This window comes from Brassica oleracea, chromosome C1, assembly GCF_000695525.1.
Source record: "Brassica oleracea var. oleracea cultivar TO1000 chromosome C1, BOL, whole genome shotgun sequence".
Lineage (NCBI taxonomy): Eukaryota > Viridiplantae > Streptophyta > Magnoliopsida > Brassicales > Brassicaceae > Brassica > Brassica oleracea.
The window spans coordinates 15,523,368-15,537,728 of NC_027748.1; the positions used below are offsets into that span (position 1 = coordinate 15,523,368).

General features: G+C 33.6%; 2 protein-coding genes across 2 annotated transcripts; one reads left to right on the plus strand and one right to left on the minus strand.

Moving 5' to 3' along the window:
* Nucleotides 1-275: 275 nt before the first annotated feature.
* Nucleotides 276-3,460, minus strand: LOC106301137 (uncharacterized protein At1g04910). The gene is made up of 10 exons (XM_013737503.1): nucleotides 2,923-3,460; nucleotides 2,747-2,837; nucleotides 2,406-2,482; nucleotides 2,202-2,290; nucleotides 1,922-2,111; nucleotides 1,612-1,793; nucleotides 1,434-1,536; nucleotides 1,027-1,355; nucleotides 568-952; nucleotides 276-484 (listed from the first exon to the last, which is right to left on the minus strand). The coding sequence occupies exons 1-9, from the start codon at nucleotides 3,175-3,177 to the stop codon at nucleotides 613-615; spliced, it is 1,656 nt and encodes a 551-aa protein (XP_013592957.1). The 5' UTR covers nucleotides 3,178-3,460; the 3' UTR covers nucleotides 276-484; nucleotides 568-612.
* Nucleotides 3,461-12,178: 8,718 nt separating this feature from the next.
* On the plus strand, nucleotides 12,179-13,795 carry LOC106297596 (metalloendoproteinase 1-MMP). The gene has a single exon (XM_013733807.1). It carries the CDS (start codon nucleotides 12,524-12,526, stop codon nucleotides 13,598-13,600), a length of 1,077 nt encoding a protein of 358 aa, XP_013589261.1. The 5' UTR covers nucleotides 12,179-12,523; the 3' UTR covers nucleotides 13,601-13,795.
* The last annotated feature ends 566 nt before the right edge of the window (nucleotides 13,796-14,361 follow it).

The window sequence follows — 14,361 nt, forward strand, 5'->3', positions numbered from 1 at the left end:
CTCAACGAGAGGGTCTAACGAACAGATTTGAACCTGATAATATATTGAGCCGTTGTTGGTATTGTTTAGTTAAATAGGGGGTCTTGACTCTTGAGATGGGACAAAAAAAATTTAGTTCCAATTTTGTTTTTCTTTTTTCTTTTGTGTTGGATTTCAAAATGAAATACAAACAAAAAATGTAAAGAATCAGATGAAATAACTTTATTTTACACTTGAGAAATCTAAGGAACAGGACAAAACGAAAACAATCTGTTTAGGACCAAAAAAAAGGAAACTAGATTTAAGGTAATATAATATGATAAAATACAGGACGGGGAGATAGTTTAGGTGGTGTTTCAGAGTCGGAAAGAAACAAAGAGAGAGGTGGGTGTTATGTATGCCTATTAGAAAGAAGTAACTATAAACACTTGAAGCAGCAAGTAGCTAAGTGTGAAGCTCCTATACCACTCTCCTCTACATGTGTTGATCAGTCTCCTTACAATGGCTGAAACAAAACAACACTTGTTATAAAACCATGTAGATTCTTATGATTGTATTGTTACTATTTTCTTTCAAAGTTTCACCTACCTGGTTACAGTAACCTGCACTGATGATGCAGCGGAACCATATATACTAGTCTGGGAAAACTTCGTCGCGCTCATTATCAGCTGAAGACAAATGTCCATGTCTAGTGATATTGTTGTTGTGGACCTCTTCTGGTATGTTGTCTTCTTCTTCATCTTCCTTCGATGTTTTGTCGTAAGAAAAGGGTCTCTGACAAATGCAAGCCTGCGGGTACTCATGGAACTCACCCCGTCCTGGCTTGAACTCATCAGGATCACCCATGAAGCCTCGCTGACAAGATTTAACTTTCTTGGCGAAAGTGTGCCACTCCATCTTTTCACGGTCCATGAACAAAGCACTAAGCTTCTTTGCATTCGGCCTGATGGTCCTCTTATGCCCCATGTACCTCCTGCAATCACAAAGTGATCAATCCCATGTCTGATGGGGACAAATAGTGGAAACAAGTAGAAACGCTTTGTTTACCTTCGGCCTGCAAGAATCTTGGCCATGTTTCCATTATTGTTAGTGATAAAGACATCACTTTCGTCGCTGACAATGTAGTCAATGGCGGCAAGGCGCGAAGAAAAGGGAAGCAAAGGCTTGAGCTCATCATTGGCAAGCATTTCCTTGGTGTAGAAGTTTGGGAACAGCTCTCTGAGTGGACTCAGTGTCTTCTCACCACCATATATCTCTCCAGACGCAACGTAGATGTACGTGTCATTAGCGAAACCGAGAGCGCGCAGCATTAAGCCCACTTCGTGAGGGGTAAGAGGGCATTTCCCACGCTTTCTTTCCTCCAGAGGGTCCAGATCCTGCAGTAATTATTGCTTAGTGAGATATGGCAAGTTCAAACCAGCTTGAACACAAGTATAAGAGATTTGTGAACTCACAGGTAAAGTGTCCCATCGTTTTCGTATTTCTGCAAGCTCAGCTCGCTCTTTTTCACCACCGCCGAAGTCACAACCAGAAAAGGCTAGCATGTCAGGCTCAAACCTGCAGTTTACCGATGTAAATGACATGAAGATGCAGACGTCATGCTTGAGCAAAAAAAAAACAGAGAAATAATACCTCAAGTGGACAGCAATAAAACGTTTGGCCATCTTTCTCATCCTCTTGACCACTTTCATTCCAACTGATTGTATACGCTTTGTGAATCTTAAGGCATGGTAGTTGACCCTGCAACGCAACTTCTGCATGTCTTCGTCTAGATCATTTGCTAGCCTGTAGTCGAACTTTGTCAATTGTAGAACCTGCAAGATTTAACAAAACATGAACAAGCTCCTCCCATACAAAACCATAAAACTTTTTGGGACTACAAAAAAGGTATCAGATGATAATAGTAATACAATTTGATTCTTAGGTGTCAGCAGAGTCTTACATGTCTCCTGGAGAGAATTGGCAATACTTGGTCGAGATAGTACTCAGGAGTAGACTTTCGAGGCACACGCATGGTATAAGGAGGTTTCTCCATCGACCTCATGACTCTGTCAGGTACTCTCTTTACTATAGTCACATCTTTTGTGAGGGAAGCGATGAACCAGTTAACATCAAAAATATCATTAAAGTCACTGCACACACACAAAAAAAGAGCATTTTCAGTAAAAAGATTGTGTCACAAACAGATTCAGATGAAGTTACCAAAACATGCAGAAAATTACCTGTCATCTTTCCAATAAGAATGGTGATCCAACTCAGGTACAACTAAAGTAGCATTAAGAATCCGTGCAACAACCACCGCATCTGTTATCTGCTCATAAAGATAACCTTTAGTTTCAAAACATATGACGCGAAAAAATGCTAACTTCGAAAACACAATGAGCAATATAACCATGTATACTTTATTAGGACATAGGATCACTTACTCCTGTTCTTTGCTGGTTCAGACCTCCACTAGCCGCAATCAGCAAATACCCATTAGAACGGTGCTCCTGGACCGCAGCTGCATGCCCAAACCAAGATGTAAAAACAAATGTGAGAAGAAACTTTAACTTACACAACAGATTTTCAACGATAAAAGAAAACAAGAAGTATTAAGCCCAAATTAGCATTTGCAAGGAAGCAAATTGTGCTTTTAACCAATATAAAAAAGAGGGTAGGTAGAGCCAAACTTGCTAGTAGATCGATAAAGTCTCAGAATTTTCCTACTAGAATCCAAGAATCAATTCGGAAAAGCACTAAAAAGTTTCACTTTTCTGACACTTACGTGGGAAGTTCCTTCCTCTTTCACTGCATCCATAGAAGAACTTTGAATATTTCGACTTCCATACATCAATTGGTTCCCTACGGCTCATATCCTGGAAAAAAAAATCCAAATTTTCAAGAATCAGTTAGGACAAAACAGTGAGTACCTCAGTGTAAGCAAGAAACGCTTAAGGGTACCAGTAAGCTCCGTTTGCTTAGTTGCTGAGAGTACCACTCGAGGTGGGAGACAACATGACCGGTGAAGAGTGAGATGACCCCTAAGGTGAAAAGCATGAACCCACAAACCCATGTCCACATTACCGTTCTCTTGGGCTGGCCCGACAAAGATCGCCACTTCCATAACGCGCTCTTGTTTCCGCCGCCGCCGTTGAGCTGAGGCGAGTTCGTCGTTACGAGCCTCGCGCTCGACCTCCACACCTCGGCTAGGCTCATCGATTGAAATGACTTCTCACCACCAGTTTCATCACTGATTTTACCGAAATGCCATTCCCCCGATGCGATGGAGACTCTCGGGGAACCACTGAATCTGGTACAAATCGAGGATTTAGTGGAGTACCCTAATCGGAGGTTAAACAGATCGGAGGGTTTTGAGAAAGCGTGCAAAGAAAATATAAGGGAAAGGATCTCTCTTTTTCTCTCTCTGATAGTTTGAGATTTTTCGAAATGGTGAAGACGGAGAACTAGAAGAGACAGAACAGAACAGGCGTAGCCTTTTTGTCCTAATTTTATTCACCTGAACTTGTTAACTACACAAATCACGATAACCAAATTACAGTAAAAACCAAAATTAACTCTGGTATTAAACCGGTTTCCACGCCACTTGACAGTTGTGATTTGCTTTAAATGCTTGTTGGTTTATTTCAACTACAACAATTACTCTCAACTTTACTTCGACGTCACATTCTGTTAAAAATAGTATGTTCCATGGATCCTTTTTTTAAAAAAAATATTAGGGGTTCCGTGAGCCTCCAATTTGGTTAATAATATTTCAAGTATATTTATTACAACTCTATATAAGATCTATTTTAGATTTAAAATTATTTAATAATACTTCTAGTTCAGTTATTTTTATTAAATCAAAATAAATAAAACTAAATATTTGTAGTAGTTATTTAGGTTTTGGATATTCATTTTAAATACTAATTTATATTTTTGGATCTGAATTTTAAGATTTGTTTCTCATATTTCTAGGTTTTGGATATCCATTCAAATTCGAAGGGTTTGATAGAAAATTTGAGTTATTTGGTTTGATCCGTTTGGATTCAGCTAGAATCTTAGTTACGAATATTCAGTTCTAAAATTTCGAAGTAAGATTTTTTTATACATTTTGATCAAAAAAAAGATTATTTTATATATATAAATATCTAAAGAAATTTAACGGTTAACAAAAAAAACACTTATAAGAATATACAGTAATGTTTTTTTTTTCTTTTTGAAAAAGGGCTTCAGTAATGTTTCTTCTTCCATGTCTTTTTGGAAACACAAGTGAAGAAAAGATCGAAGAAAGCACAGATGTACATGAGAATCTGTAAAATCAGTAGCGAATTGAAAGGTAGTTGTGATGGGGTCACGTGATATAATATCAACCACGTGTCCGCCGCAAGTCCACCGGCAAGTTATGATCACACGATAGTCAAACCAAACGAAAATATGACGAATTTAAACTAAGATATTAAACCGATTTATGCACACCAACTTGGCCTTTTTTAGCATATCAAGCTGGTTTTATTTAGTTCCATGACTGGACCACTGATCAACGTCCTGATATGCAGCTTAATTAATGTGATCACGTTATGTAGCGCATGCAATGATTAATTAAGCTATCAATTAATTAGCATGGGTTATAATTCGTTTTGTCAGAATTTTGGTGACACACTGTCACTAGTCACTACCAAAGAAAAGTCAAAATGTATTTTTTTTATAACAAATAGTCAAATGTCTTAAGAAACAATGAAGAAACAATTTATGAAGAAATTAAAGACAACATAAATTATATTGCCTCTAATTTTTTGGGTTGTGTAATCACAATAACACAACCAAAACGAGAAATCTCTAGAGACCATAAGAAAATTAGCGATTAAATGCGATATATAGGTTGACCTTTCGTATATTCTCTTGCCTCTGATTTTCGGCTAACTTGGTCTTTGGTTTGTGGTAACTGGTAAGTGTTTATCCTGTCGTGCTTTTTCCTTAGATTTGAGTCTTGGAATCTGAGTGGGATTGTGGGTGAGTGCGGTTTCCTATGGGCCTCAGGCGATTTTCAGTTTTTGGTTGTGTGTATTAAGAGTACACAAAATATATATCCTTTTTGTTCATGTAATTTCTTCCTCCATTTTAGTTCTTTAGTGACCACTGCGTTCGGTTTTGGTTGCACAAAGTTGAATCCAAATTTAGATACGGTCTCTTTTCGGGTCGTGTGGTCAGTTCGTGTGATGATTTCAGAAATTCCTTGCCTACCTCTTCTTATTCTCGCTGGTTATGATGATAAATTTTGAAGAAATCTTTTACCACTGGTCGTGGTCTTGGTGAAGTAGTAGCTGTTTTCATTTGTGACGGGGTGTACAAGTGGTGTTCGGTACAATTCCATGGTGATTAGGATGTTATGATACCGTTGAAGTTGTTGTAGGTAGTGCCGCGGTGTTATGCTAAATCATGTTGTCTGAAGTCTTCACCAATTTGGATTATGGTTTTATGTATAGGAGGTACTTCAGGCCCGCCTTAGAGTATTAGGTATGTTTCTATTCGTGTTTGAAGACGGTCCCGTTCTTTCCTTCAAGTTCTGATGATTGGTGTTGAGTTCATCTTAGTTAGGCTCGTCCTTTTGTTCAAATTTGAGTATTTTCAATCATTATCTCTTTGCAGTTAGGATTAGTCCTTTGCCGAAATGTTTATTTGGTTGTTTAATTTAAGTTTTTTTTCCTTTGATCTAGGGTTTGATTGGTGACACGTGGTAAAGTTGATTAAGTTTGAGTTAAGCTTGTAACTCAAAAATGTTACCAATTATGTATTAAATTTATTTTTTTGATTTTAAGTTTGATTTAAGATGTGTTGTAGTTGAGTTACAACTTTGATTTAGACCTTTTATAAAATTGCTAACTCAAAACATAAACCTACATCAACCAAAATCTCATGTTTTAGAAATTGAGTTACAAATTTAATTCATTTTTCTGTTTAAAAAATGAAGAAATCAATAAGCTAAAGTTGAGTTTCTCCATCTTCTTCTTCTTTACGTGTAAAACATATTTTCCTTTTTATGTTTATTAATTTTTGTTTATTCTTTTGGATGAAAATGTCTAATAATGAAAATATTGATGATGTTGATGCTGGTGCTGAAGACGGCGGTGGAACTACACGTCGTAAGGTAAATTTTATAATTGATATGTTAAATTAAAAATGATATGAAGTTATAGTATTTTATTTATTTTAACATAACTATAGAAACAAAAACAAATTTAACTTATTCTTGATATTAGAATAAATATTATTAGTAGTTATTATAATACTTAGAAAATAATAGATACTGAAAATTATTTTTCAAACTTTTTATACTTATTTAAAATAAATTTTATTTTTATTTTTATTTTTATTTATTTAAAAAATAGCTTAATAAATTTTTTACTATTTATCTGTTATATATTCAATTATTTTATTCATAACTCATACTGCAACTTATACATCAAAAATGTTACCAATCATAAGTTTTAATAAAATGATAACTTTTATTTTTACTGCAAAATTTACCACATAAACTTACAAATCATACTGTAATTCAACTCTAATACTACATGTCACTAGTCGGAACCCTAGTTTCAGAAAGAGTTTGTTCCTTCTTATTTATGATTCCGGAGGGATTTAGGTCCTTGCCGGCTCTTGGCTATGGAGGGACAGTGATCCTGCTGGCTTTTGTACTTCATTATTTTGTTAAATTAATCTATGAGAAAAAGAAATATTTACGCTAAGATTTTTAAAAGTTTTAGGACATGTTATCCAAATTATATTGTTTAACACATATTTTTTAAATTGTTTAACATAGTTTTGTACTTCCTATGCTTGGACTTAAATTTTGTAATTGTGTATGTTAATTTTGAATCTTTGCAACATATTTTAATGCAACAATCTTTTCATTAGTAAGTGTTATAAACAGTCTGCGATTAAAAGGTGCATGATTACTTGTACATAACAAACGATATACTAACTAAGAGGTAGTGGTTTAGTGGTAGACGGATTTTGGAGAGCTAAATAACTCGGATTCGAAAGCACCCTACTAGATTTCATTTTGTTGCCATGTGGATATGAGACAATGCTTTAAGTTTCATTTGAATATCTGGAGAAAATGTCTATCAATAAACTACACTTCTTTTTAGAAATAGTTTGAACTTTTCCGTAAACCCGTAATATCTCCATATTAATGAAAAAAATGCTTACAAACACTTAGAAGTTATGTTAACCAAAATGTGCACGTTAATTTTGTAATCTCTGTAACCTAGGCTTGGACTTAAATTTTGCAATTGTGTATGTTAATTTTGAATCTTTGTAACCTATCTTAATGCAGCAATCTTTTCATTAGTAAGTGTTTGCACGATTACTTGTAAGTAGCTAAAGATATGCTAACCATAAGGTGGTGGTTTAGTGGTATGGAGATTTTGTGGAACTAAGCAACTCAGGTTTGAATGCATTCTACTAGATTACATCTTGTGGCCACTTGGATATGAGGCTATGTTTTAGGTTTCATTTAGATATCGAGAAAGAGTGTCCATTCATGGACTGCACTTCTTTTTAGAGATTACTTTGGATCTTTTCATAGATTTAAGATACCTCTAGGTTAATAAAAACTATATATGTTTACAAACACTTTGAAATTACGTCGAGCTAGTTATAGCCTACAACTTATTTGTTAACAACAAAAAAGGTATAAAACTCCTGACGTTTTCTGGATAGTGAGAGTTGAATACGATAGGACTAATCTCAAAATTGATTTAAATAAATGAAGCTAACTGATAAAGTAGTTTATCCTTATTGGTTCACCCTCCCTATCTTCTTCGAGAGGAGAGCTCTTCTGTTAGTTGTCTCATTTCACACGTTACCCTCTTACTGATCCCCGTGGATATGTTCTTCATGCAAACTTTCCCAATAACCAAATATCTCAACTATAACAATCCTTAAGGCCTTGATTCTTCAATAATCGTTAAATAAGGATCGGATGGATATATACATATGAAATTAAAATTTACCTAATTCTGGTCAACAAACTCAATGTTCACCTCAACCATACTCCAACGAACCCAATCCCAATCATCTACTCAAACTCATTGCTTAATTAGCTCATTTTAATCACGAATGTTAATCCATTAATAGCGTGCGCATACTTTTCTTTTGTTGTTGATCAACTTTATGTAGACATGTCAATTCACTAATTTATACCTTTTGTGACTTCATAATTCAGTTAACACATACACAATTATTATAATTTTCTGATATTTTAAACTCTCAACTCATAATCTATATTCTAATTGTTTTTTGCCATCCAGTTAGCGCGATGTTTAACATTGATCACATATCGTCTATGCGATTGGATGTTGAAACATTAATTTTGAAAAAAATTATAGTTAGCTAAAGATTATGAAAAAAAAAACACTTCAATAATAACAATTATAAACTTTTTTTTTTACAACAAGACATTCACAGACTCATATTGACTCTGTAAACCAGATCGGTAACTCCGCATCCATGTGAACGACGAAATACAGTTGTTTCCTAGCACTGCGTGCTAAGCTATCCGCCCGTAGGTTCTCCGTCCGAGGTACATGAACAATACCTGAGTTGAGGAAGTTTTTCCGTAAAAGCTTGATATCTTTCAGATAATTTTCAAATGCAGGCCATTCTCCTGGTTCCGAAACCATCTTCACCAATTGAGAACAATCCGTTACAAAAGTAACTTGAAACTGTCGTAAATTCTTCATACATTCCATTGCCCAAATCAAAGCCTCCACCTCCGAGTGAAGAGGTGAAAGACATGCCCTTACATTCTTTGCTCCTAATAAGGCCTCAAATCCCGGTAATGTACTATACCATCCATGTCCTGAAAAGAGTTCTTTATCTTTCCACGAACCATCTATAAAACACCATCATCATGGAGTTTCTAATGTGGGTCTGGGCTGTACCTGTCGCTCCCTCTGCTGATCAGTAACTACATATGCTTCAACCCAAAGTGATGATTCCAATTCTGCTAATTGAAGTGTTTCCCTTGGATCAATATCCAGATTACTAAACACTTTATTATTTCGGCCTTTTCAAATATACCATAATATCCATGCAAATTGGTGGTCATCCATCTTTAGATTGACTATCCAAAAAAGATGATCTATGTTACCAAAAAAAGAACAAATAGGAAAAATATTGAATAATAATTCTAAGCTATTTTTAGTCAATTAAACATAAATCGGTTTATGTTATTAATTATTTTATGTAATCATCTAAGAAAATAGATAGATGTAAAGAAAATATTTATATTACTTTTAAAATATATTTATTTTGTATTCTGTAAAGTATGTTTTAAAAGGAATAATATTTATTTTTAATATAAAGATTATCTTTGTGAAATTTTTTATGAAATCACATCACATAAAAATTTATTTTTGTTTTCATCTAAAAAAATATAGATATGAAGAAAGTATTTTTATTACTTTGAAAGTATTTGTTTTATATATACACATATTTTCGTTTTTAAATTTGTTTTTAAACTTTATAAATGTTTCCTTTTTATTACATATGTTATTTGGAAAAAGTAAAATGGAAACTAAAAAAATAATTTAAATTCAATATTTTAAGTTCATTAAGGATACCTCTGTAAATAATCATCGTAAGAATTAACGTGAGCGCGACATGTAGAAAACTGACTTCTCAAATAATATTATAGAGATGTGTCACAAAGAGGGCTGGCTTAACATTGTTAGGGACCCTAGGGTAATTTATTTTTTACCTTTTAAGATTTATTTTTTCTTCAATATTTTGAATATATTTTTATTTTAAAATTTTAATAGTAATATTTTGTGATGTAAATAGATATATACAAATTTAAAATATTTTTGGGCCTCTTTTCAATCTTATTTATTAACATTTTAAAAATATATCATTTATAAAAAAATAAAACCCCTTAACTACTAATATACGGGGAGGACACGAGTTTGAACCGAGACGGTCGCACCGATTGTTTCACTGGTCACAAATAGCATGGATGTATATCTAAAGTTAATTAATTTGTGGTATATATATATATATATATTAAATGAATTTTAACGTTAAAACCCATATATATTAAATGAATTTTAACGTTAAAACCCCTCAACTAAGTTTGTTTTGGATAAAAACTCCTAAACTAAGTATTTAACGAAAAAACTCTCAAACTAACTTTATTTAATGAATTAAACTCTAACATATCATAATTACCAATACTACCGATAAATCTTTGGTTTAGCAGATTCTACATAAATAAACATACTTGATGGATTTTACCCTTAAAAATATAAAATAAAAAATCGAAATTTTATAATATTATCTAAAAACCACTGTTCGGGAACACGCTAGGCGCTAGTCGGGTGGTCGGGTTGGGCCTAGCGCCTAAAGAGAAAATCGAGGATTAATCGGAAATTATGCGGGGCGGAATTTTTAGATGGTTTACTATGTTATAAAACATGTTAATCTTTAATTGTGCATAACATTAATACATTTTCATGTTTAAGATTGTATAAAACAGACAAATAGAATATATAAACTTAATATAGTGTAATTTTCATCAAAATTATGAATATAAATGATATTTATAAAATTTTAGATCAGATAAACGAATAAAAATATTATTAAAACTAAAAAAAAAAATAGATTAGTCAATATGTCTCAAGTTCGACATCTCATTTTGTTATTTTTATTTTTTCCTTTAAGAGAATGGCATTTACGTAATTATCATTATCTTCATCATATCCTTAAGTTTTTTACTCCTGCAATTCTTTTATCTTGTCACCATATCTTGCACTTCTACGAATGATTAGACTTGATTCAGGATCATTTAGTCTCGATTTGATCTTTATTGGAGTTGACAAATCAAAATCACAACTTGGTTTTGGTGATTTTAACGATTTATACTACGCGGATTTAGATAATTAATCGCCGATTACTATTAAACTACGGTTTCTGCGGTCAAAACTCGGGTTGCCGGATAATGGCACCGATCATGTCCAACTCGCCATGGAAGCTCACCGCACAACGCGTTCTCGTCCGCTTACTCGCCCAGGCGGGCGAGTTTTAGAACAGAGCTAAAAACTAGTAAGTTAAATTTTGAAAATTATCATTTTTAAATCTTTTTGTAAATATACGACTTTGATGTGTTTTTAACATCAACATTATATATATATAAATTAAAAATGTAAAAATTCAGAAAATATAATAAAAATTATCTACAGATTTATTATTACATTTTTATTAAATAAAATATAATTTTATAAATTATATTTTCTTGTTTATTACATTTTTAATCTTTGGCTTCGATTACCAATTTTGAAGAAAAAAATGACGGGTGAATTTTTTTGTTCCACAAAATTGGTATCAATTAAGTTGAACTTTTTGTCAATTTATGAATACATGGGTCCCACTAAATTTTTTTCTTTTCCTCATATATGAAAAACCTACGAAGAAATAAATATTTTCCTCTTATGAGGAACAAATTGAAACAATAATTAAAGTTCAAAAATATTATAAAATTCCTGATAATTCAAAAAGTGGGCAAGACTAATAAAATATTCACTCACTTAATTTGACCTCATCATGTAAAAAGATAAGAAACAAAAAGGTTTAAACGAACAGAAGAAGAGTTAAAGATCACTGTTTTGTATTTTCTTTTAGTATTTTCGTAGCCAAAACTATCTCTTGCATGTCTTCATATAATTATATTATTATTTTTTTACTTTTCTATGGTTTATAATATTTTTCTTACTTTTCTATGGCACCTTTTAATTATAGATCTTATGTGTCGTAATTAAAAAGATACAAATCTTTTATTGGTGGAATTATAACATATTTTACTTAGAAATTTAACGTGTATCATAAGTTTAAAGCTAATTTATATATTTATTATATTTTTGGATTTTTACATTTTTGATTTATACATATATAATGTTGATGTTAAAAACACATCAAACTCATATATTTACAAAAAAAAAATATTAATTTTGAAAATGTAAGTTACTAATTTTTAGATAATATTATAACATTTTGGATTATTTTGATTTTTTTTTTATTTTTAATGGTAAAACTCTTCGATTATATTTACTTAATGTATACATCCGTAAATAAAGATTCACTGACGGTAATAGTAATTATGAGATGATTTAGTTTAATTCATTAGATAAAACTACTAGGGTTTTTATCCAAAACAATTTCTAGGGATTTTAAGTTAAAAAATCCATATAACGGGGTATTCATTGGAACGGGGTATTCATTGTCCTATTAGAACAAGGAATCAATGAACTTCAAATCTAGTTAATACCTAAACCGGACAGGATTCAGTTGACCTCACCAACCAACTTCCAAGTAGTAAGACGAAATTGTACCCTTACGTCAGAATCTATATAACTCTTTCCCACTTTTCTGTCTCTCTTTCACTTTTCTTCTGAATCGATCTTACCTCTACCTCCATACTACTTCATATTTAAATCAACTTTTAAATAGATTCAGAATCTTTATATCTCACGCAGACAATATCTCTCCGTGGGTTTCGGTAGAACCCATGTCTCATAACCTAATCAATAGAAACATAGCACTCTATGCTGTGTTAATCACGTTCTGTTTCTTGTTCTGTTCTGCCAGAAACATACCGGAGGTATCCACAGCTAAAGCAACTCAAACAATAGACGTCAGCAACGCCACGTGGCATAATTTCGCACGTCTTGTAGATGTCCAGGTAGGCAGCCACGTCAGCGGCGTATCAGAACTCAAAAGATACCTCCACCGTTTCGGCTACGTAAAAGACGACGCGACGGACTTCTCCGACGTGTTCGATGGTCATCTTGAATCCGCGATATCTCTGTACCAACAAAACCTCGGTTTACCGATAACCGGAAGACTCGACACGAGTACCGTCACTCTCATGTCGTCACCGCGTTGCGGCGTTAGCGATACACACATGATCGACACCGGCGTGTACACTACGGCGCGTTATACGTATTTCGGCGGTAAGCCTAAGTGGAACCGCGACACGCTAACATACGCCTTCTCGGAAATACACAAACTCGATTACTTGAACTCCGACGACGTTAAAAAAGCTTTCCGACGATCTTTTGGTCGGTGGGCGAGCGTGATTCCGGTGACTTTCGAGGAGACTGATGATTACTCCTCGGCGGATTTAAAGATCGGATTTTTCTCCGGCGATCACGGTGACGGGCAGCCGTTTGACGGTGTTCTCGGAACCTTAGCTCACGCCTTTGCGCCGGAGAACGGGAGGCTTCACCTTGACGCGGCGGAGACATGGGTCGTTGACGATGACTTCAAGGGTAAAGGATCGACGGTGGCGGTTGATTTGGAGTCGGTGGCGACTCACGAGATTGGTCACTTGCTGGGGTTAGGACATAGCTCGCAGGAGTCGGCGGTTATGTATCCGAGTGTCCGGCCGAGGACAAAGAAAGTTGACCTTACGGTTGATGACGTGGCGGGTATACTGAAGTTGTATGGGGCGAATCCAAGATTACGGTTGGATTCTCTGACGCAGTCGGAAGATTCTCTACAAAACGGCGCTGTATCAGGGAGATTCTTGTCGGGGAATTTTACCGGTTATGTTCTGCTGGTTGTGCTGATTCTGTTCCTATAGGTTTTCAGGAAAATATAGTCTGAAAAAGCAAATTGTATAAATATAAAAAGGTGTAGGGGAAAGGGATGGATATAGTGGAAAATGATATTTTCCATGGTCTATAGGATTATTATTCTTTGGTTTATTAATTACTTTGGGTTAATGTACATCATTATCTTAAAAATTGAAAGATGAAGATGTTTAACATCATCGGTGTCCCATTGCTAATGACGCTGCATAGATGAGGTTGATCAGTTATATTTTTGTTCCAAGTAGATCTTTATTTTCAATCAGCTAATTAAATACATATAATTATCTCCATATTTACTTGTTTTCTCTTAAATAAAAAATAATTAATTGCTGAAATAGTGTAAGAGCAGAATATTGCTTAATATTTTTGGCAAAGTATGAACGAATCATACAAACTTATTTTAACAATTTATATATTACCAAAGTATTGGTGGTTTAGTAATGGTGTAAAAAAATCAGTTTTTTTTTGTATTTCAGATATAAATTAAACTAGGTTTTGACCTGTGCGCCCGCACGGGTGTATATTTTACATAATTATATATTTTTGTTAGTTGTAGACTTGTAGGTTAATGTTTCACTAGGTGTTTTCCTGCACCATATGCAGTGATAAATTTTTTAAAAGTTAAATTATATTTAAAATGAAATTTATTAATATTATATATTTTATTATTTTTGACTAATATTTAATATAAAGTTGATTATTTAAGCATAAAATTAAGAAAAAAATAATTTTGTTTATTTTAAATTACATT

Bases quoted from the DNA above. Each gene is read 5' to 3' on its own strand.
- LOC106297596 (XM_013733807.1), top strand. From the start codon at position 12,524: ATGTCTCATAACCTAATCAATAGAAACATAGCACTCTATGCTGTGTTA.
- LOC106301137 (XM_013737503.1), bottom strand. From the start codon at position 3,177: ATGAGCCTAGCCGAGGTGTGGAGGTCGAGCGCGAGGCTCGTAACGACG. The intron at 2,483-2,746 runs GTAAGTGTCAGA...TTGGGCATGCAG, and splicing joins AAGAGGAAGGAACTTCCCAC to CTGCGGTCCAGGAGCACCGT. The intron at 2,112-2,201 runs GTAATTTTCTGC...GTGTGTGTGCAG, and splicing joins TCTTATTGGAAAGATGACAG to TGACTTTAATGATATTTTTG.